This window comes from Hyla sarda, chromosome 2 (assembly GCF_029499605.1).
Source record: "Hyla sarda isolate aHylSar1 chromosome 2, aHylSar1.hap1, whole genome shotgun sequence".
Lineage (NCBI taxonomy): Eukaryota > Metazoa > Chordata > Amphibia > Anura > Hylidae > Hyla > Hyla sarda.
In genome coordinates, this window is record NC_079190.1 from 487,243,982 (window position 1) to 487,268,897 (window position 24,916).

Sequence of the window (24,916 nt, forward strand, 5' to 3'; positions counted from 1 at the left end):
TATATAGAGAACTTGTGTATTATACATAGTACAGTATGTAGTGTAGTTGTGTGTTATACATAGTACAGTATATAGAGTAGTTTTGTATTATACATAGTACAGTATATAGTGTAGTTGTGTATTATAGTACAGTATATAGTGTAGTTGTGTATTATACATAGTACAGTATGTAGTGTAGTTGTGTATTATAGTACAGTATATAGTGTAGTTGTGTATTATACATAGTACAGTATATAGTGTAGTTGTGTATTATACATAGTACAGTATGTAGTGTAGTTGTGTATTATAGTACAGTATATAGTGTAGTTGTGTATTATACATAGTACAGTATATAGTGTAGTTGTGTATTATAGTACAGTATATAGAGTAGTTTTGTATTATACATAGTACAGTATATAGTGTAGTTGTGTATTATACATAGTACAGTATATAGTGTAGTTGTGTATTATACATAGTACAGTATGTAGTGTAGTTGTGTATTATAGTACAGTATATAGTGTAGTTGTGTATTATACATAGTACAGTATGTAGTGTAGTTGTGTATTATAGTACAGTATATAGTGTAGTTGTGTATTATACATAGTACAGTATATAGTGTAGTTGTGTATTATAGTACAGTATATAGTGTAGTTGTGTATTATACATAGTACAGTATATAGTGTAGTTGTGTATTATAGTACAGTATATAGTGTAGTTGTGTATTATACATAGTACAGTATATAGTGTAGTTGTGTATTATAGTACAGTATATAGTGTAGTTGTGTATTATACATAGTACAGTATGTAGTGTAGTTGTGTATTATAGTACAGTATATAGTGTAGTTGTGTATTATACATAGTACAGTATATAGTGTAGTTGTGTATTATAGTAGAGTATATATATAGTGTAGTTGTGTATTATACATAGTACAGTATACACATTAGCCGTGATGTGTGACTGGAGGGGGCGGGGCGTAGTTCCGTAGACAGAGGAAGGGGCGGAGTCTCGGTAGGAGGGGGCGTGTCCCGGCTGACAGCGCTGTCCTTCGTGTAGCACAGGGATCCGATCACTTGTGTCTGGGCAGAGCCGGAGCCTCACGCGCTGATCCGGGACCGGAGCCTCCGCCACCACAGGACCAATGCCCAGATACGAGATGGCGCTGATCCTCAAGGCCATGCAGCGGGTGAGTGCCATTGTCTTCTTCCTGTCTACACTAGAACGTGCTCTCCCCTGATTGGCACAGCCCCGGCGCTGGTCCCACAATCCCGCGTGTGAGTGACCGGGGGGCAAAGAGGGCACAGGGGGTGCGAGGGCCCGTACAGGAGCCCGGGGGTGACCGGAGCATGCCCTTCACTCCACACTGCGCCCTCCATTCATTCATTCTGGAGAATAGTGCGCAGTACTACTCCGGGCACAGTACTACGTCATACACAGTACTTGACCATACGCAGTACTACGTAATACACAGTACAACCCTCTAATCAAGGTCTGGTGGACCCTGCACAGTACTACTCCGGGCACAGTACTACGTCATACACAGTACTTCACCATACACAGTACTACGTAATACACAGTACAACCCTCTAATCAAGGTCTGGTGGACCCTGCACAGTACTTCTCCGGGCACAGTACTACGTCATACACAGTACTTCACCATACGCAGTACTACGTAATACACAGTACAACGCTCTAATCATGGTCTGGTGGACCCTGCACAGTACTACTCTGGGCACAGTACTATGTCATACACAGTACTACCCTCTAATCATGGTCTGGTGGACCCTGCACAGTACTACTCTGGGCACAGTACTATGTCATACACAGTACTACCCTCTAATCATGGTCTGGTGGACCCTGCACAGTACTACTCCGGGCACAGTACTATGTCATACACAGTACTACCCTCTAATTATGGTCTGGTGGACCCTGCACAGTACTACTCCGGGCACAGTACTACGTCATACACAGTACTGCACCATACACAGTACTACGTCATACACAGTACAACCCTCTAATCATGGTCTGGTGGACCCTGCACAGTACTAATCCGGGCACAGTACTACGTCATACACAGTACTTCGCCATACGCAGTACTACGTAATACACAGTACAACCCTCTAATCATGGTCTGGTGGACCCTGCACAGTACTACTCCGGGCACAGTACTACGTCATACACAGTACTTCACCATACACAGTACTACGTAATACACAGTACAACCCTCTAATCATGGTCTGGTGGACCCTGCACAGTACTAATCCGGGCACTGTACTATGTCATACACAGTACTGCACCATACACAGTACTACGTCATACACAGTACTACCCTCTAATCATGGTCTGGTGGACCCTGCACAGTACTACTCTGGGCACAGTACTATGTCATACACAGTACTACCCTCTAATCATGGTCTGGTGGACCCTGCACAGTACTGCTCCATACACAGTACTACGTCATACACAGTACTACCCTCTAATCATGGTCTGGTGGACCCTGCACAGTACTGCTCCATACACAGTACTACGTCATACACAGTACTACCCTCTAATCATGGTCTGGTGGACCCTGCACAGTACTGCTCCATACACAGTACTACCCTCTAATCATGGTCTGGTGGACCCTGCACAGTACTACTCCGGGCACAGTACTACGTCATACACAGTACTACCCTCTAATCATGGTCTGGTGGACCCTGCACAGTACTACGTCATACACAGTACTGCTCCATACACAGTACTACCCTCTAATCATGGTCTGGTGGACCATACACAGTGTCTAAACGTCTCTAATCCTAATCTGGATTACACAGTACTATTACATGCACAGGACTGCTCCTTACACAGTACTACTGGATGCACAGGACTGCTCCATACACAGTACTATTGCATGCACGGGACTGCTCCTTACACAGTACTATTACATGCACAGGACTGCTCCTTACACAGTACTATTACATGCACAGGACTGCTCCTTACACAGTACTATTACATGCACAGTACTTCTCCTTACACAGTACTATTACATGCACAGGACTGCTCCTTACACAGTACTATTACATGCACAGGACTGCTCCTTACACAGTACTATTACATGCACAGTACTTCTCCTTACACAGTACTATTACATGCACAGGACTGCTCCTTACACAGTACTATTACATGCACAGTACTTCTCCTTACACAGTACTATTACATGCACAGTACTTCTCCTTACACAGTACTATTACATGCACAGGACTGCTCCTTACACAGTACTATTACATGCACAGGACTGCTCCTTACACAGTACTATTACATGCACAGGACTGCTCCTTACACAGTACTATTACATGCACAGGACTGCTCCTTACACAGTACTATTACATGCACAGGACTGCTCCTTACACAGTACTACTGGATGCACAGGACTGCTCCTTACACAGTACTATTGCATGCACAGGACGGCTCCTTACACAGTACTATTGCATGCACAGGACGGCTCCTTACACAGTACTATTACATGCACAGGACGGCTCCTTACACAGTACTATTGCATGCACAGGACTGCTCCTTACACAGTACTATTACATGCACAGGACGGCTCCTTACACGGTACTATTGCATGCACAGGACGGCTCCTTACACAGTACTATTACATGCACAGGACGGCTCCTTACACAGTACTATTGCATGCACAGGACTGCTCCTTACACAGTACTATTACATGCACAGGACGGCTCCTTACACGGTACTATTACATGCACAGGACTGCTCCTTACACAGTACTATTACATGCACAGGACTGCTCCTTACACGGTACTATTACATGCACAGGACGGCTCCTTACACGGTACTATTGCATGCACAGGACTGCTCCTTACACAGTACTATTACATGCACAGGACTGCTCCTTACACAGTACTATTACATGCACAGGACTGCTCCTTACACAGTACTATTACATGCACAGGACGGCTCCTTACACGGTACTATTGCATGCACAGGACTGCTCCTTACACAGTACTATTACATGCACAGGACGGCTCCTTACACGGTACTATTACATGCACAGGACTGCTCCTTACACAGTACTATTACATGCACAGGACTGCTCCTTACACGGTACTATTACATGCACAGGACGGCTCCTTACACAGTACTATTGCATGCACAGGACGGCTCCTTACACGGTACTATTACATGCGCAGGACTGCTCCTTACACAGTACTATTACATGCACAGTACTTCTCCTTACACAGTACTATTACATTCACAGGACTATGATTATAGAGAACAGTGGCATTTTGAATGAAGTAGGACTGTGCATGAAAAAGTACTGTGCATGGTGCACACACTATTAAAGAGGCTTCATATACTGTACTATGCATACTATGCACAGTACTACTTCTTACTCATTATTACTCCATATGTAATGCTAGTGTTTCTGTAGTCAGTCTGGTGTACCACGCACAGTACTACTCCAGCACACAGTACCTGTTTTCTCTCTAATAATAGTCTAGTTTATTCCAGAACATGTATTTCTTTAATAATTGTATGAAGTAGTACTGTGCATGGTTCACCAGACTATGATTAGAGGCTCCGGTACTGTAGGTGGTAGACCAGGCTATAACTAGAGAAGCTTGGGTACTGTGTGTGGAGTAGTACTGTGAATAGTACACCAGACTATGAATAGGGAAGTAGTGGTACTGTGCATAGTACACCAGAATGACTAGAGAAGCAGTAGTACTGTGCATAGTATACCAGACTATGACTAGAGAAGCAGTAGTACTGTGCATAGTATACCAGACTATGAATAGGGAAGTAGTGGTACTGTGCATAGTACACCAGAATGACTAGAGAAGCAGTAGTACTGTGCATAGTATACCAGACTATGACCAGAGAAGCAGTAGTACTGTGCATGGTACACCAGACTATGATTAGAGAAGCAGTAGTACTGTGCATAGTATACCAGACTATGACTAGAGAAGCAGTAGTACTGTGCATAGTACACCAGACTATGACTAGAGAAGCAGTAGTACTGTGCATAGTACACCAGACTATGACTAGAGAAGCAGTAGTACTGTGCATAGTATACCAGACTATGACTAGAGAAGCAGTAGTACTGTGCATAGTATACCAGACTATGACTAGAGAAGCAGTAGTACTGTGCATAGTACACCAGACTATGACTAGAGAAGCAGTAGTACTGTGCATAGTACACCAGACTTTGACCAGAGAAGCAGTAGTACTGTGCATAGTATACCAGACTATGACTAGAGAAGCAGTAGTACTGTGCATAGTATACCAGACTATGACTAGAGAAGCAGTAGTACTGTGCATAGTATACCAGACTATGACTAGAGAAGCAGTAGTACTGTGCATAGTACACCAGACTATGACTAGAGAAGCAGTAGTACTGTGCATAGTACACCAGACTATGACTAGAGAAGCAGTAGTACTGTGCATAGTACACCAGACTATGACTAGAGAAGTAGTAGTACTGTGCATGGTTCACCAGACTATGACTAGAGAAGCAGTAGTACTGTGCATGGTTCACCAGACTATGACTAGAGAAGCAGTAGTACTGTGCATAGTACACCAGGCTATGACTAGAGAAGCAGTAGTACTGTGCATAGTACACCAGACTATGACTAGAGAAGCAGTAGTACTGTGCATAGTACACCAGACTATGACTAGAGAAGCAGTAGTACTGTGCATAGTATACCAGACTATGACTAGAGAAGCAGTAGTACTGTGCCTGGTCCCCCAGACTGATTGGCTCCCCATAGTATGCTCAGTGATGTGCGGAGTGTCACTGGGCAGCGAGCAGACATCCACCCCCTGTAACCTGGTGACACCATCCCCTGCAGGTTATATCCGGAATCTTCTTTATTAATAATTATGGACTGGTAGATCCCTGAACCTCGGACATGTTTGGAGCAGTGAAGATCTTTATTACTACATCACGTATATTGGGAACTATCATTCCTTACTGATTTATTCTGCAAATACTGGGTTAGTAAGAGTAATATAGTTAGGAAGGCTCGGGTACTGTATATGGAATAGTCTGGGGTGCTATGCACAGTACTACTTCATCCACTGTGTCAGGGCTTCTCTACTCAGTTTGGTGTGTCACGCACAGTACTACTTCAACCACTGTACCAGAACTTCTCTACTCACCATTGTATCAGGGCTTCTCTACTCAGTTTGGTGTGTCACGCACAGTACTACTTCAACCACTGTACCAGAACTTCTCTACTCACCATTGTATCAGGGCTTCTCTACTCAGTTTGGTGTGTCACGCACAGTACTACTTCAACCACTGTACCAGAACTTCTCTACTCACCATTGTGTTAGGGCTTCTCTACTCAGTTTGGTGTGTCACGCACAGTATTACTTCATCCAGTGCCCCAGAGTTTCTCTACTCAGTTTGGTGTGTCACGCACAGTACTACTTCATCCACTGTACCAGAGCTTCTCTACTCACCATTGTATCAGAGCTTCTCTACTCAGTTTGGTGTGTCACGCACAGTACTACTTCATCCATTGTATCAGAGCTTCTCTACTCAGTTTGGTGTGTCACGCACAGTACTACTTCATCCATTGTATCAGAGCTTCTCTACTCAGTTTGGTGTGTCACGCACAGTACTACTTCATCCATTGTATCAGAGCTTCTCAATTTGGTGTGTCACGCACAGTACTACTTCGTCCACTGTACCAGAGCTTTTCTACTCAGTTTGGTGTGTCACGCACAGTACTACTTCGTCCACTGTACCAGAGCTTCTCTGCTCACAGTTTGGTGTGTCACGCACAGTACTACTTCATCCACTGTACCAGAGCTCTCTAAACATATTCTGCAAAGAAAGAAAAACAAGCTCCCTCACCCCTTGGTGTGCGGAATCCTTTAATTCTGGTACAGTGTTACCCTAAATGTTCTATAACCTCTTTTAAGGGGTACTCCGCCCCTAGACATCTTATCCCCTATAATTTGGATAGGGGATAAGATGTCTGATTGCAGGGGGTCCCGCCACTGGGGACCCCTGTGATCTCGGCCGCGGCACCCCAGACATCCGATGCACGGAATGAACTTTGCTCCGTGGGGGGGTGACTGGCGATGCGGGGGCGGAGGCTTGGGATGTCACGGCCACGCCCCCTCAATGCAAGTCTATTGGAGGGGGCGTGACGGCAGTCACGCCCCCTCCCATAGACTTGCATTGAGGGGGCGTGGCCGTGGCGTTGCATGCCTTTGGATAGGGGATAAGATGTCTAGGGGCGGAGTACCCCTTTAATGTCTTTGGGGCAAATGCATAAATCTTGTGCTATAAAAGTATGGGGGTAGGATGCACAGTACTGCTTCCTGTGCCTTGGTTGCTGAAATATGTTCAGTGTTACTTCGGTATTTCTTTTTACTTTGTGTGAAATTAAGTTTGCACAGTACTACTTCATCCCCTGTGCATTATCTAAATACCTGTGGTTTGGTGTAGGCACAGTACTGCTTCACTTTATGGTTTGGTTTACAATGCACAGTACTACTTCTCTTAACACATTTGGTGCACTATGCACAGTAAGACTGTCTCGCCTGGCTGTAATTTGGGACCTTTTTTGCTTGCAAAACAATGGGGGGGGGGGGGGGACGGGGACTGCAGTTTATAGTTTTTTGACGCAAAAACATCAATATTTTTTTCTTGTTAGATTCTATTGAATCCCCTAAAGAAAACAACTTTGTTCAGATATAGTTTAATTCTACGACCGAAAAGTTAAAGCTGTTTACAACTTCCCTTTGCATGATAGATTACGTAAATCTACAGTATGGGGGGAAAACCTGCTGATTGGGGGCGTGTCACAGAGCTAGTATCATCTCATGTGGGAACACCGCCTCCTCCTCCTCAGTGAACTGCATGCAGCGTGAGCAACATAAAGTAGCAGAGCCATAAAAGGATGAAATCCAGGATTTAAGCACACGGACAGGATCAGCAGTAGTTAGAGTAATCGGGGAGGGGGGGGGGGGGAAGCTCACTCATTGGCCGGCCATGCTAGTGGGAACGGTGTTCATGCTGGGGGGAAAAGTGCAGGAACTCAGTTTCCACTTGTTCCTGCAGGATTTGAGCCCTGGCTGTAACAGTAACCTATTGTTGGAATCTGCATATATAGGGTCGAGGAGTTCCCTATTTTTTTTCTCTTAGTGACTGGTGTGGGGTATGGGGGATTGGATGTCGAAATATTTGCACCCTCCCTGGTGAGTCAAGCACCACGTGCAGAAGAAGCGGAGCACACACCTGGAAATCTTGCTTGTGATGATTTATTTCAAACGTACAGCAGCAGGTTCCAAAATCCTGACACCCCTAGACCAAGCAGAGCTGGAGCGGCAGGAGCTATTCACCTGGACGACCGCAGTTTCACGCTCACAGGCGTTTCCTCAGGTCCCTGAGTATCCGTCTTATCTTCAGTTTTTTTGACGGGAGAAAAAATACTGCGTGCACAGTCTTTGCACAGACGGGTGCAAACGCATGTGAAAGGATTGTAAAAAAAAAAAAAATCCCATTGACATCAATAGGATTATATTACAACCGTTTGTAATCTGTTTACAAGCAGCAACAATGGAACCTAAACGGGGGGGGGGGGGGGGAAATAGGGGGGCAGACTGTGGCCCCCTAGATGTTGCAAAACTTCAAGTCCCAGCATTCCCGGACAGCAAATAACTCCGAAATCTAGAATATGGAAGGGGTATTTTTTATTATATCAACTGGCTCCAGAAAGTTGAACAGATTTGTAAATTACTTCTCTTAACTACTGGAAGTATTACAATTTTTTTTTTATCAGCTACTAAAGTTGAGTTGTTCTTTTCTGTCTGACCACAGTGCTCTCTGCTGACACCTCTGCTTGTCTTAGGAACTGTCCAGGGTAGGAGCAAATCCCCGTAGCAAACGTCTAATGCTTCGGACAGTTCCTGAGACAAGCCGAGGTGTCAGAGAGCACTGTTGTCAGACAGAAAAGAACAACTCAACTTTAGCAGCTGATAACTACTGGAAGGATTAAGATTTTTTTTGAGAAGTAATTTACAAATCTGTTTAACTTTCTGGAGCCAGTTGATATAAAAATGTTTTTTTTTTCCTGGAATACCCCTTAACCCCTTAAGGACCCGGGCCTTTTCCGTTTTTTTCATTTTCAATTTTTCCTCCTTAACTTTAAAAAATCATAACTCTTTAAAATTTTCACCTAAAATTCTATATGATGGCTTATTTTTTGCGTCACTAATTCTACTTTGTGATGACATTAGTCATTTTACCCAAAAATCTACGGTAATGACACCTGATATTTATTCTGGAGGTCCATACGGTTAAAATGATACCCTACTTATATAGGTTTGATTTTGTCGTACTTCAGAAAAAAATCATAACTACATGCAGGAAAATGTATACGTTTAAAATGGTCATCTTCTGACCCCTATAACTTTTTTATTTTTCTGTGTTCAGGGCGCTATGAGGGCTCAATTTTTGCGCCATGATCTGAAGTTTTTAGCAGTACCATTTTTGTTCTGATCACTTTTTACCACTTTTTTGTGGTATAAAACGTGATCAAAAATGCGCTATTTTGAACTTTGGAATTTTTTTGCGCGTACGCCATTGAACGTGCGGTTTACAAAGTGGTATATTTTTATAATTCGGACATTTCTGCACGCGGCGATATCACATATGTTTATTTTTATTTACACTGTTTTTTTTTTATTCTTGGAAATGCCGGGTGATTCAAACTTTTATTAGGGGAAGGGATAATTGAAAGGGTTAATGATTTTTTTACACTTTTCTTATGCAATATTATAGCTCCTATAGGGGGGGCTATAACATTGCATTAACTGATCTTTTACACTGATTGATCCATCTCCATAGGAATGGATCAATCAGTGTTTTCCGCGATTGATTGCTCTTGCCTGGATCTCAGGCTTGAAGCATTCAATCGGCGATCGGACTGCAGGAAGGAAGGTAAGAGACCTTCCTCCTGTGCTACAGCTGTTTGGGATGCCGCGATTATACCGCGGCGATCCCGAACAGCTCCCTGAGCTAGCCGGGCACTTTTACTTTAGTTTTTAGCTGCGCGGCTCAGCTTTGAGCGCACGGCTAAAGAGTTAATAGCGTGCGGCACCGGGATCAGTGCCGCGCGCTATTAGAGGCGGTCCCTGCTTCACTATGACGCTGGACCCGCCGCGATACGATGCAGGGTCACCGTGTTATATCGCAGGACCAGGACCCAGGACGCACCCGTATGTCCTGGGTCCTTAAGGGGTTAAGGACTCAGCCCATTTGGGCCTTAAGGACTCTTTTATGTTTTCATCCACAGACTAGTATGAGGCTTGTTTTTTGCGTGACCAGTTGTCCGTTGTAATGCCATCACTCACTTTACCATAAAATGTTTGGTGCAACCTAAAAAATACCATTTGTGTGGGGAAATTAAAAAGAAAACCGCAATTTAGCAAATTTTGGTAGGTTTCGTTTTCACGTCGTACAATTTACGGTAAAAATGACGTTTTCATTATTCTTTGGGTCAATACGATTATAATGATACCCATGATCACTTACTTTTCTATTACTGTTGCGCTTAAAAAAAAATCACAACCTTTTTAACCAAAATAGTACATTTAAAATCCTCTTATTTTGAAGACCTTTAACTTTTCATTTTTCCGTATAAGCGGCGGTATGAGGGCTCATTTATTTTCGCCGTGATCTGTACTTTTTATTATACCATATTTGCTTATATAAAACTTTTAATAAATTTTTTGGGGGATAAAATGTTCTAAAAAAAAGCTGCTATTTTGGACTTTATTTTTTTCTAACGTTGACGCCGTTCACCATACAGTATCATTAACATTTTATTTTAATAGTTCGGATAGTTACGCACGCAGCGATACCAAATATGTATATAAATATATTTTTTGGGGGGGGGGGGGGGGGGGGAATAGGTAAAATGGAACAATTTACGTTTTTATTGGGGGAGGGTTTTTTCAATTTTTGTAAAACTTTTTTTTACTTTTATTTTTACACTTTAATAGTCCCCATAGTGGACTATCTATAGCAATCAGTTGATTGCTAATACTGTTCAGTGCTATGTATAGGACATAGCACTGATCAGTATTATCGGTCATCTTCTGCTCTGGTCTGCTCGAACCCAGACCAGAGCAGAAGACCTGTGGAAGGCAGCGGAGGCAGGTAATGGGACCTCCGTCTGCCATTCTGGATGATCGGATCGCACTGCGGGCGATCTGATTATCCATTTTAGTGACCGCTATGCTGCAGATGCCGTGATCTGTATTGATCACGGCATCTGAGGGGTTAATGGCCCGGTCGCTCATGTCTGCCATTACCGGCGGGTCCCTGGCTGCTATTGGGACCTGCCGCGTATGACTCGAGCATCGCTCCGATGCTCGCGGCTATATATAGGACGTAAATGTACATCCTAGTGCGTTATGTACCACCTCACCAGGACGTACATTTAGGTCCGGCGTCGTTAAGGGGGTTTAAGGACCGAGTTGGGGGCCACTGCTATAAAACACTCATGTTCTGGCAATTACCGTATTTTTCGGCGTATAAGACGCACTTTTTCTTCCCCAAAACTGGGGGGGAAAAGTCGGTGCGTCTTATACGGGGAATACACCCCTATCGCTGTGGTCCCTGCGGCCATCAATAGCCGGGACCCGCGGCTAATACAGGACATCACCAATCGCGGTGATGCCCTGTATTAACCCTTCAGACGCGGCGATCAAAGCTGACCGCCGCGTCTGAAGGGAAAGTGACACTAACCCGGCTGTTCAGTCGGGCTGTTCGGGACCGCCGCGATTTCACCGCGGCGGTCCCGAACAGCCCGACTGAATAGCCGGGTTAGTTCTTACAGGACACCGGGAGGGACCTTACCTGCCTCCTCGGTGTCTTCTCCGTTCAGGGATCCCCTGTATGGCCGGCGCTCTCCTTCCTCATCATCACGTCGTCGCGTACGTGCGTCGGCGTGCGTAACAACGTGATGGCGGCGACGGAGAGCGAGGATACCCGGCCGGCAGCAGAGACGTTCCGGAGCAACGGGGAAACGGCGACAGCGATGGAGCGACATCCAGGGCAGCTGTGACGGGTCCGGAGTGGCGGGAACACGTGAGTATTACCTCCTATGCAGTGGTTAGAGATGAGCGAACTTACAGTAAATTCAATTTGTCACGAACTTCTCGGCTCGGCGGTTGCTGACTTTTCCTGCATAAATTAGTTCAGCTTTCCGGTGCTCCGGTGGGCTGGAAAAGGTGGATACAGTCCTAGGAAAGAGTCTCCTAGGACTGTATCCACCTTTTCCAGCCCACGGGAGCACCTGAAAACTGAACTAATTTATGCAGGAAAAGTCATCAACTGCCGAGCCGAGAAGTTTGTGACGAATCGAATTTACTGTAAGTTCGCTCATCTCTAGCAGTGGTCTTAAATCTGCGGACCTCCAGATGTTGCAAAACTACAACTCCCAGCATGCCCGGACAGCCAACGGCTGTCCGGGCATGCTGGGAGTTGTAGTTTTGCAACATCTGGAGGTCCGCAGGTTGAAGACCACTATTGGGTTCAAAATCTTTTTATTTATTTATTTTTGCACCTATAAATTGGGTGCGTCTTATACGCCGGTGCGTCCTATAGGGCGAAAAATACGGTACATAAGAAAGGTCGGCACAGCTCCTCGGTGACACCTTTTATTAGAGTATTGGAGTGAAGGAGAATTCTCGATGCCTTAGGAAACCGCGCAACCATCCGTTTAATTCAAGGTGACTCTCTTTCACTTGCATTCGTTGTGGAACAAAGCGTAACTTTTCTTTCTACACGTCTCCGAACGTCTCGCACTACAACATTTTGACTCGCAGCTTGCCGAAGAACGTTTACTCCTTAAAGGGGTATTCCGGTGGAAAACATCTTTTTTTAAATCAACTGGTGCCAGAAAGTAAAACAGATTTGTAAATTACTTCTATTAAAAAAATCTTAATCCTTCCAGTACTTTTTAGGGGCTGTATACTACAGAGGAAATGCTTTTTCTTTTTTCGATTTCTCCTCTGTCACAACCACAGTGCTCTCTGCTGACCTCTGCTGTCCATTTTAGGAACTGTCCGGGGCAGCATATGCAATGGGGATTTTCTCTTGCTCTGGACAGTTCCTGATATTGACATCAGGTGTCAGCAGAGAGCACTGTGGACAAGACAAAAAAAAGAAATTCAAAAAGAAAAGAATTTCCTCTGTAGCATACAGCTGCTAAAAAGTACTGGAAGGATTAAGATTTTTTTTTAATAGAAGTAATTTACAAATCTGTATAACTTTCTGGCACCAGTTGATTTAAAAATAAAATAAAAAAATAAATAAAAAAAATTGTAGTAATTTTTCCTCCGGAGTACCCCTTTAATTAAAAAATCCCCTGTAAATACCATGTGAGTCGTGGAGCCGTCTGCTGGTAACAAATGTTTTGACATTGTTTCTGTACTATTACATTAGGGCAGTGGTCTTCAAACTGTGGCCCTCCAGATGTTGCAAAACTACAATTCCCAGCATGCCCGGACAGCCGTTGGCTGTCCGGGCATGCTGGGAGTTGTAGTTTTGCAACATCTGGAGGGCCACAGTTTGAAGACCGCTGGATTAGGGTATAGTGGCTGAAATTTTGGATGAGATGCAGTCGCTCCATCGGTGCACCAAGTACTACTATATTGAATATGCGCACTTGTTAAAGGGAAACCTGGGTACCTAAAGGGGTACTCCAGTGGAAAACAATTCTTTTAAAATCAACTAATGCCAGAAAGTTAAACAGATTTGTAAACTACTCTTATTTTAAAATCTTAATCCTTCCAGTACTTATCAGCTGATGTATAATACACATGAAGTTCTTTTCCTTTTGAATTTCCTTTCTGTCTGACCACAGTGCTCTCTGCTGACACCTCTGTCCATCTTAGGAACTGTCCAGAGCAGGAGAGGTTTGCTGTGGGGATTTGCTCCTGCTCTGGACAGTTCCTGAGACAGACAGAGGTGTCAGCAGAGAGCACTGTGGTCAGACTGAAATGAAATTGAGAAAGAAAAGAACTTCCTGTGGAGCATACAGCAACTGAGAAGTACTGGAAGGATTAAGATTTCTTTAATAGAAGTAATTTACAAATCTGTTTAACTTTCTGGCACCAGTTGATTTTAAAAGAATTTGTTTTGCCACCGGAGTACCCCTTTAACTTCTGATATGGACCCAGCGATTGGATCCCCTGCAATCTCCTGCTCGAGTGGAGTCGACCACCACACGAAGCATTGGTTGATACACCCCATCAATGCATCTCTATACCATGCAGTCTTTTGATTGCATATACTATTCAATGCTATGCCATAGCATAGCTCAGTGTTATTGGTGCTCTGCTGCTCTAGCCTGCTGAAGCTTCCTGGATCAGCAGAGCACAGATTGGACAGCAAGGAGGCAGGTAAGGGCGCTCCCGCCGTCCTCTCAGCTGATCGGGACATCGTGATGGTCCCGATCAGCTCCGCTGATTTGCCGGGATGGTTTCACTTTCATTTTAGACGCAGCAAGCTGTCATGCCCCCTCCCATAGACTTGCATTGAGGGGGCGGGGTGTGACGTCATGAGGAGGCGGGGCTATGACATCATGAGCTCTCTGCGCCGGCTCCAGCATTCGGAACAGTTTGTTTCAAACGCTGAGCAGTGGAGTACCCCTTTAATGCCGGACACCGGCCTGATTGGTGAAGCCCAGCATTTCACTGGGTCCTGGCTGCTGATAGAAGTCAGGACCCATCGGGTTTGAATCGTGCTCAGCTCGTGAGAATGCTTTAAATCCTGGTAACGGGTCTAGTGCGTATAGCTACGCCCGGCGTCCTTAACAGGGAAATAACCTGTCCTTGGCATAGGCCAACAATATCCCATTGGTGGAGGCTTGACTCCTGGCACCCATAATGCTCGTACCATTTATGCGCTAGTGGTGGTTTGTGGTATTGCAGCTTGTTCTATTCGCTTCAGTGGGACAGGCTGCAATACCAGGCACAGACAGTACTGAATGTATGGAGCTGTTCCTGGTAGGGAAATGATGAGTTTGCAGCACATGCATGAACACGTCAGCTGGTATGATGTTGGACTCTCGCCATTTTAAATATTGATGGCCTACCTCAGTGGTCTCCAGATAATGCAAAACCCCAACTCCCAGCTGGAGGCCCATAGTTTGAAGACCATTGGCAACTCTAAGGTTAGGCCATCAACCCTGAAAGCCCTTTTATATGGAAGGGACTCCAGGATCCTTACTTTGGCCAGTGAGGAGAACATCTACAAAGAGACCAGTTACAGAAAGTCTTTCTGTCTTTGGAGGAACTGTCCGGCCCTGCATAACATAGACAAACCATTGATTTGAAAGGTCACTCTGCAATGCTTAATATCACCTGTGGTGGCGTTGTAGGAAACCCAAACACTGCCAGGTTTCTCCACACATGACAGCTGCTAAATGAATAAATAAAAAGTTTTTATAGAGGTTGAGTTTTACGGAACGTTTCATAATTCACAAGTCATCCGAACTACAACCTCGGGTTATGAGTCTTTCTCAAAACGTTCCTGTTACTGGCAGAAGACCCCCTTGGTCCTCCGGCCCCCCCAATATACGTCTCCAGGACTCTGGGGCACCACGTATGCTTCAATGTTGGCAAGTCCATTTTAATAACATTTTGGCATGAATTCTAGCAATCTTTTCCCCTGCAGGGGCAGCTCTTAATCCTTATTTCATGTTACAAGAAAGAGGTTTTATGTCGTAAGTACAGATTATATGGCTTTAGAAATGTCTTTTGCAGACTTTAACTTTATTATGAGCACAGATGTTGACTCTGTGCAGTGGACTCTGCTTTATGTGGAGTATAGTTTTAGCTATTGATGCTTTGCATGTTTTTTTGTTTTGTCAACCTCTTGTATCTCCTTAGTAATATAGCTGCCCGTAGAACTTAGTGTTTGATGGCTCCTTGGCAGGGACATCCCGTTGGTGAAACTGGCAGCTCCTGCACTATATCGTAGTATTTTTAGCCACTATTGTCATCAAACTGGTAAATTATTATTATTATTATTATTTTTTTGACCCATTCCCCTATACCAGTGGTCTCCAAACTGGACCTCGAGATGTTGTTAGACCACAACTCAAAGCATGTGGGCAACATATGAAGATCCACAATTTGAAGACCACTGCCCTATACCCTAGTAAGGAATACTGAGTTAGTAGACGAGGTTGTTTGTAACCCTGTACAAGAGATGAGGGTCCTAAAGAGTGTCTTTTGTTCTGGAGAACCATTCCGGTGTAATGTAGGCAACCCCTTGATTTAAATGGGCACTATGTAATGCCACTGCTCAGCGTTTGGAACAAACTGTTCTGAACACTGGAGCCGGCGCCAAGAGCTTGTGAAGTCATAGCCCTGCCCCCTCAATGAAAGTCTATGGGAGGGGGCGTGAGACTTTCATTGAGGGGGCGGGACGTGACATCATGAGGGGGCAGGGCTATGACATCACGAGCTACCGGCTCCAGCGTTCGGAACAGCTTGTTCCAAATGCTGAGCAGTGGAATACACCTTTAATTTCCCTCATGGTAGCACCACAGTCAAATCAAATTTTTAACTCCACCGGTTATAGCTGATCGTTGGGTGACCCACCAGAGGGACTCTTTGCCATTTGTTAGTCAAGGAGGCTTTTAACTAGTAGGGAATCATTCAGAGGTCCCTTTAAGCTCTTAGTGACCAGTGGTAGTAAGATGTCTTTACTAAGGGGCATTAGGCTAAGCTGCCTCCTTTATACGGCAGGCTACCAGGGGATCGCGGAGAGAGAAGAATTGGACAAAATGAATTTCATTGTTCCATTCTTTTCTCTAGAGATAAGTCACCATCAGGAGTCTGGCAGGTTATTCCTTCTTGTGTATTGGCAGGGGTGGCAGTCATGGTGGAGAGAATTAGCTGTCAGTTGGATGACCATTCGGCCAATAGCTATTAAAGGTGCTATCAAGAACTTCTAGAACTAGAACATCAAGAACTTCTATAGATGATAAAGTCCCAAAGATGGTAGCACAGATTCACTAGGTTTGTTGGCCACATGGCACTTGGGATTTGCCATGGCTTAAAGGGCCCCTTAACAACTCTGCCCCTTAACATCGTATCCCCTATCCAAAGGATAGGGGATAAGATGTCTGATCGCGGGGTCCCGCCACTGGGAACCCTGCGATTTCTTTGTTGCACCTGGCATTCGTTTAGAGCATCGGGTGCAGCGCTGGAGGCTTGTGATGTCACGGTTGCGCCCCTCTTGTGACATCACGGCCACCACCCCTCAATGCACGACGGTCATGCCCATCCCATAGACTTGCATTGAGGGGGCATGGCCGTGACGTCACGAGCCTCTGCTCCGCATGGCCTGTTATTCTGCATGGAACAAAGTTCCCTCTGTGCACTGGATGTCTAGGGTGCTACAGGCGAGATCGCGGGTCCCCCACGATCAGACATCTTATCCCCTATCCTTTGGATAGGTGATAAGATGTCTAAGGGCGGAGTACCCCTTTTAACATTGTTTCTTCTACCCTTGTGTGTGCCAAGTTAGTTAGTTTGTCAAGATGTGTTCATCATATTACATTGTGCTCTATAACACTCGTATTGAACCTCTTACCTCCCCAAAGCTAATGTGAACAAGCTCAAAACTTTTTTTTTTTTCCCAAAAAATGTCTTTTCAACTTTATATCATTCACTTCATGCTTAGCAGATGAAATTTCGCTAATTAAAACATTTCTTGACAATACATGTAGACCTCTACTTGACATGCATAGCGTTTTTTTATTGCTTTATAGTTTTCTTTTATATTATGAAATGTCATCCATATTTGTAGGTTGTCTTGGATGGCCATGAAGGTGTTAAGTGTAAGTTCCAATGCTCATATCTATGTACCTTGTAGAGTGAAAATATAATATAAAATGTAATATATTGACCCTCCAGGTTTTTTGTAGCTTATGGAAGATTTTTTTTATTTTTTTTTTAATGCTAGCGTCATTGTCTTTACAATGACTACCATTTCTAATTGTGTCTTTGTCTTTTGTTTTTGCTGCCTTGCAGGGTTCCTTACCATAGTTCCTCCTGGTTCCTCATGGTTAAATAGCCGATGGCTTTGGAAATTGTCAATGTAAAAAAAGTGCGTGCTAAGCATCGGATATTGCAGGAGCTGGCATCAAGAAAGCAAACCAAAGGACAAAGACTTGTAGAATTTTTGCACTGTTTTTGACCAAAAGAATCTGTGTGGTTTTTAAAGGATTTTTTAAATAAAATATCTGGACGTGTACCCCATCATCTAACCATGAGGGCTTCACTGGAAGTGGCTGATATCGCCATAGTGGCGCTGTATTTTGTACTGGTGTTATCCTTTGGATTTTTTGCCATGTGGAAATCGAACAGGAGTACCGTCAGCGGATACTTCCTGGCAGGTCGTTCTATGACCTGGGCAGCTATTGGTGCCTCCTTGTTTGTAAGCAATATTGGTAGTGAACATTTCATTGGACTATCGGGATCTGGAGCAGCGAGTGGATTTGCAGTAGGTGCATGGGAACTAAACGCCTTGCTGCTCTTACAGCTCCTTGGATGGGTCTTTATTCCAGTCTACATACGCTCTGGAGTATACACTATGCCGGAATATTTGTCAAAACGCTTTGGAGGATTTCGAATCAAAGTGTATTTTGCTGTATTGTCTTTGATTTTGTACATCTTCACCAAACTCTCTGTTGACTTGTATTCGGGAGCCTTGTTCATCCAAGAATCCCTGGGATGGAACCTATATTTGTCGGTGATCTTACTCATTGGAATGACTGCACTCCTCACAGTCACTGGTGGTCTAGTAGCTGTTATTTATACGGACACCCTCCAGGCCTTTCTTATGATTATCGGGGCAATGACATTGACCATTGTAAGTTTTGTAGAAATTGGTGGATTTGAAGAAGTTAAAAGGAGATATATGTTGGCAACTCCAAATATCACCTCAATATTGCTGACCCATAATTTTACCAATACTAACTCTTGCCATGTCACGCCAAAACCTGATTCTCTTAAAATGCTCCGAGAACCCACCGATGAAGATGTCCCTTGGCCTGGCTTTCTCCTTGGTCAGACACCTGCATCAGTATGGTATTGGTGTGCGGACCAAGTCATTGTCCAGAGAGTGTTGGCAGCCAAAAATATTTCCCATGCCAAAGGAGCAACTCTTATGGCGGGGTTTTTAAAGATTTTACCAATGTTTTTAATAGTTATTCCAGGGATGATATCAAGAATAATGTTTGTGGATGATATTGCTTGCATTAACCCAGAGCACTGCATGGCAGTATGTGGCAGCAGAGCTGGGTGCTCCAATATTGCCTATCCACGACTAGTCATGAAGGTCCTCCCAGTAGGTTTACGTGGACTCATGATGGCTGTTATGATTGCAGCCCTCATGAGTGACCTAGACTCCATATTTAACAGTGCAAGCACCATCTTTACCCTTGACATCTACAAATTTATCCGGAAAAGTGCAACATCTAAAGAGCTTATGTTGGTTGGGAGAGTGTTTGTAGCTTTCATGGTGGTCATCAGCATTGCTTGGGTCCCAATCATTGTGGAAATGCAAGGGGGCCAAATGTACCTTTACATTCAAGAGGTGGCAGACTACTTGACTCCTCCAGTAGCCGCTTTGTTCCTGCTGGGTGTATTCTGGAAACGATGCAATGAACATGGGGCATTTTATGGTGGCATGGTAGGCTTTGTGCTCGGGGTCACCCGTCTAGTATTGGCCTTTGTTTACAGAGCCCCAGAGTGCAACCTACCAGACACTCGGCCTGGTTTCATCAAAAATATTCACTATATGTATGTTGCAACTGCTCTGTTTTGGATTACTGCTATCATTGCTGTTGTAGTCAGCCTTTTGACCCCACCTCCAACGAAAGAACAAATTAGGACCACTACATTCTGGGCACTAAAAAACAAGTCCGTAAAAGAAAAACCACACAAAGAGGATTCTTACAAAGAGCATGACAAAAATATTGCACCTTCCACAGATGACCTAAAACATGGGCTTTCGAATGGGAAGTCTGAGGACCATATTAAGACTATCCAAACCGAGGATGTAAACCTTCTAATGACTTACAAAGATGACTCTAATCCATTAAGTTCCTTAAGTGTCTCTGAAGCTGAGACTCCTGTGGATTGTTACTCTAATGGGCAAGCGTCTCTTATGGGACAGTTACCCCCAGAGCTAAATAAGGAGGACAAAAGCAGATGCACAGTGTTTTTTGAGTGGTTCTGTGGGTATAAAAACACCACTGCCCATAAAAGAACCATCAAGGACGAGGAGGACGATGAAGCCGCATGCTTAAAAATGTTGGAAGAGAGCCAGATTGTCAAGCGAGTTCTCAATACTGGACTGGTTTGTGTTTGCTCTTTAGGGGTATTCATGTTCATTTACTTTTCATTGTAAGTGTAAAATTTACCTTATGCAGGGCGAAGCAAACAATCTACAACTATTGCCTTTTGAAGGATGGAATGAAGTCTTGGGCCATTCCTTGCTCCAATGCATTGTTTACTCTAAAAAAAAAAAAAAGGCCTTTTCCAGATTACCGTGACCAAACTAAGCTCTTTTACATGTGCAAATTCTTCAAGTGTAGGAGCCATTTTAGATGGCCCAATTGGAGGCAGCCAATGGGCCCAATTGGCGCTTGTTTGAGCCTTCACAAGACTCAATCAACCATGTGGCCCATTTATATTCATTATTGGCCCCACATGCCCTGTTTAGACAGAGGTGTGTGGCCAATAACAATGATTTTGTTGGCCGCACAAAAGATTTAATCAGCCAATGAACGAGTGTTTGCTTGTTCGTCGACTAATCGTTGGCAGAGGTCCCATTGGAGGTTCCAATTGCAGAGGTCCTATTGGAGGTTCCCCATTCTGATGATTAATGGAGGTCCCATTGGAGGGGATTCCCCATTCTAGTAAAGCTCTCAACAGTCGAATACTTCCAATCCACCATTTATTACCTATTCAATGAAGGTTAATTTTGAAGTCTCAGATACCTCTTTTAAGGGTTTGGTCCTATGCTCATTTTTACCAAATATGTAATTTAATCTATTGAGGAACGTTTACTGGGAGGCACAGAAAGAGCACTTCTGTACTTGATCCATGGAGGGATTCGGCACACCAAATTTTAGAATTATGACTTTATATATTTGTGTATACATGTGTGTTTTTTTTTTGTTTTTTTTGCCAACTACCTTGACTTTGCCTTAGTCTTTAATCACGATGTTACAATGGATAATTTTCTGCCTTGTGTATATCTTTAGTTTTGGATTATGAGAGTAATGGTTGTATGTCTAGGCAATCTGTCTGGTGTAAATGAGTCCTTTAGTACCTAATTTCATATCTTTGTTTTAAATATTTATTACAATTACATTTTTACGGGAGAGAAATTTGTGATTAATTGCAGTTATATTCATCTTTTTGTACAGCTTTTAGGCTTCGTTTGTGCTTTTTTAGGAGATGGTTACGTTGATGATTTTGGAATAGTTTATCTATTCAGCACTTATTAAAAATGTCAAATATTTATCATATCTAGGCTTTTTTTTTTTCTCTCTTTAAGGCACACTAAGACTTCATGTATCCTCCTAATACAAGACCCATCCAAGTGGATAGTCCATACTGTACCTCTGTATGCCTGTACACAGATATACAGAGAGTAATGTAATACATTTTATCAGAATCTGTATGAAAGCATTCAATAGGCTTCCATTCTATATGCACCCTCCAGTGCTAAACTGTATGGAAAAAAAACAATTATATAATAATTTATTATAATTTTTTTTTTTTATTATAGAAAAGATGCAACTCTACTCTAGCTGGAAGGCAGTTTTTAGCCAGAAGTGGATTCCAAAGAAATACTCATACGGCTTTCTCCTGGATCCACTTCCCACTTTGGCTCAAAAACTTCAGTGCCAGTTTTCCAAACAATTCTGTGCATGATAGCAGAAAAATAGAGCTGCTCCTCTCCATGGGCATGTCTGGTATTGCAGGAAGTGTGGGCGGGGCAAGCAGGGCTCTGTGCAGTCTCCTTGCTTGTCAATCATCCTTTGTGGGAGCGTGTCACAGAGCATCAGTGCACAGAGTACTTGTTAGTGTCCCAGTAGGTAGGGGGACCCCTGGTGGTTGGATCTTCAGGAGGTGTTTTCTTTATTAAAGGGGTGCTCCAGCATTCTGAACATTTTGCTCGGAGGCCGTGATTGTGACATCACGCCACGCCCCCTCCATTCATGTCTATGGCAAGAGGGCATGTCGGCCTACACGCCCCCTCCCATAGCCAGGAATGGAGGAGGGCCTGGTATGACGTCTCGAGGGTGTGTGGTCATGACTTCACGACCACTGCTGCAGGAACTTGACATTTTGGAAATCGCTGGGGGCCCCAGCAGCGGGAAACCCGAGATCAGACCTCTTATTTCCTATCCTTCTGATAGGGATAAGATGTCTAGCAGCGGAGTATCCCTTTTAAATATTCAAAATGTTTTAAACAACCATATTGCAAAAGGTCTTTAATTTAAATCAGTATCAACGTAATAAAAGTTTCTGTATCTGACCGTGCCCATTTAAATATGGATCAGCTGTAAAGCCAGATACAACTAGAAGACAGATTTGGTGGTTTGTGAAAACAAAATGAAGATCCAAAATATTTGTGGGGTGAAATTGGGGGAAAAAACAAACTCCATTTTGTAACTTTTGGGGGCTTCCTTTTCTATGCAGTGCACTTTTTGGTAAAAATGACACCTTATCTTCTATAGGTCCATATGGTTACAAGAATGCCCAATTTATGTAGGTTTTATTTTATTTGACTACTTTTAAAAATATTATAACTACATGCACCAAAATTAGTATGTTTTAAAGTTATTTTCTAACCCCCTATAACTTAATTTTCCCGCTTACAAGGCTATATGAGGGCTCATTTTTTGCGCCATGATCTGTACTTTTTATCTGTACCATTTTTATTTTGATGTGACTTTTTGATCGCTTTTTGGAAATTATTTTATGGGAAATGAAATGATCAAAAATTGCACAGTTTTGGACTTTGTCGTGTTTTTCGTGTTTTTTTTTTTTTTTTTACGTGTACGCCATCCACCGTGCGGTTTAACCTTATATTTTAACAGTTACCACATATATATTTATTTTTGATCAAATTATTTGATTATTAAAATGGAAAAAGGGGGGAATTCAAACGCTACAATCTTACGATTGCATACACTGTTCAATACTATGCCATAGTATAGCATTGATCAGTGTTATCGGTGCTCTGCTGCTCTAGCCTGCCATAGCTGTTCAGAGTGGACGGCGAGGAGGCAGGCAAGCTGCCCTGAGCTAACCGACACTTTGATTGCGGCATCTAAAGGGTTAGTGCCAGGCATCAAATTGACGATGCCTGCTTATAGCAACTGGGACCCACCAGGCATGACGCGTGTTCAGCTCGTGAGCAAGCTTCAAACTCGGGTAATGGGACCAGGGTGTAAATGTTTGCCTTCGGTCCATAAGTACCATGACGCAAAGGGTGTATCTGTACGCCCTTTGTCCTAAAGGAGTTAATGTCAATGAATACAATGCAAATTCTGCTGAATTCCCCCCCCCCCCCCATAGCTCATATATGAAACCTCCTCAGTTCCTCCTTCTCTCTAACATGGTGCCAGTAGAAAAGACTACACTTTTAATGCTACAGATTCCTATGAGCTCTGTAGAAATCTGACTGATTAACCTTGGTGTAGTGTCCTTTTTTAAGACATTATAGTTCCATACTTTTGGATAATTCTCCTGTATCTAGTTAGAAACTAAAAGCATGACTTGGCTCCCACAAGCTTCTTCGAGAAGACGCCTCGGGTCATTGCCTCCGGTTCAGCTCTCAAAACCTTCACAGTCAGAATTTGAGGAAGATTGCTAATGAGGAAAGTTGTTATATGGCAAATATTTGCACATGCTTTAATAAGAGTGAAATATAGAAAAAGATTTACCTCATAAGTGAGCAAGGTGTGTGAATCCTGCAGAGGGAGCTGCAACCGAAACATGGCTTTAAAGGGGTACTCCGGTGCTTAAACATCCTTTGGATAGGGGATAAGATGCTTGATCGTGGGAGTCCCGCCGCTGGGGACCCCCCAGGATCATGCACGCGGCACCCCATTTGTAATCAGTGCCCGGAGCGTGTTCGCTCCGGGACTGATTACCGGCGGCGTGTGATGTCACACCTCCGCCCCGTGTGACGTCACGCTCCGCCCCTCAATGCAAGCCTACGGGAGGGGGCGTGATAGCTATCACGCCCCCTCCCGTAGGCTTGCATTGAGGGGCGGAGCATGACGTCACACGGGGGCAGGGGAGTGACGTCACACGCCGCCCGCCCTGCGGTCGACCATAATCAGACCCGGACCCGGAACATGCTCCGGGTCTGATTACAAACGGGGTGCCGCGTGCATGATCCCGGGGGTCCCCAGCTGCGGGACTCCCGTGATCAGGCATCTTATCCCCTATCCTTTGGATAGGGGATAAGATGTTTAAGCACCGGAGTACCCCTTTAATTGGGTTTTTAAACATTTTAGGTGGTCCTTTTACCATTACATGTGCCTGGAATTTCCAAATTTTTAACTTTTTATGACCAAGTCGTATCCGCAATCTTATAGACCATCTGTGGTTGGTGTGCCCCAATCTGAACTTATCCTTAAAAAAAAAGTAAAAATGAACAATCTCAGCAGGGAGTGAAGCATGACGACTCACATGTCTTGCTTTGCCCTATTGTACTAGGCATAACACAGTATATCTGTTTAGCCTGAAGTGTTCCTTTTTAAAGTGTGTGGGGCTGTTTTTGCATCTCATCATTTTTACAGCCGTCACGCCCCCTCCCATAGAATTGCATTGAGGGGGCGGGCTGTGACATAATGAGGG

At 43.9% G+C, this 24,916-nt stretch overlaps 2 protein-coding genes across 2 annotated transcripts in view; both read left to right on the forward strand.

Moving 5' to 3' along the window:
* The first annotated feature begins 1,024 nt into the window (after positions 1-1,024).
* MRPS6 (mitochondrial ribosomal protein S6) overlaps positions 1,025-24,916 on the forward strand; it is a 62,501-nt gene continuing 38,609 nt past the window's right edge. The window contains exon 1 of the mRNA XM_056559574.1: positions 1,025-1,163. Coding sequence (XP_056415549.1) covers positions 1,119-1,163 — 45 coding nt within the window. The 5' untranslated portion in view covers positions 1,025-1,118. The remainder of the gene's footprint in view (positions 1,164-24,916) is intronic.
* SLC5A3 (solute carrier family 5 member 3) lies at positions 1,034-24,062 on the forward strand. The gene is made up of 2 exons (XM_056559573.1): positions 1,034-1,163; positions 18,056-24,062. Exon 2 carries the CDS (start codon positions 18,294-18,296, stop codon positions 20,436-20,438), a length of 2,145 nt encoding a protein of 714 aa, XP_056415548.1. The 5' UTR covers positions 1,034-1,163; positions 18,056-18,293; the 3' UTR covers positions 20,439-24,062.

Coding starts and splice junctions, on each gene's coding strand:
- SLC5A3 (XM_056559573.1), top strand. CDS start 18,294: ATGAGGGCTTCACTGGAAGTGGCTGATATCGCCATAGTGGCGCTGTAT.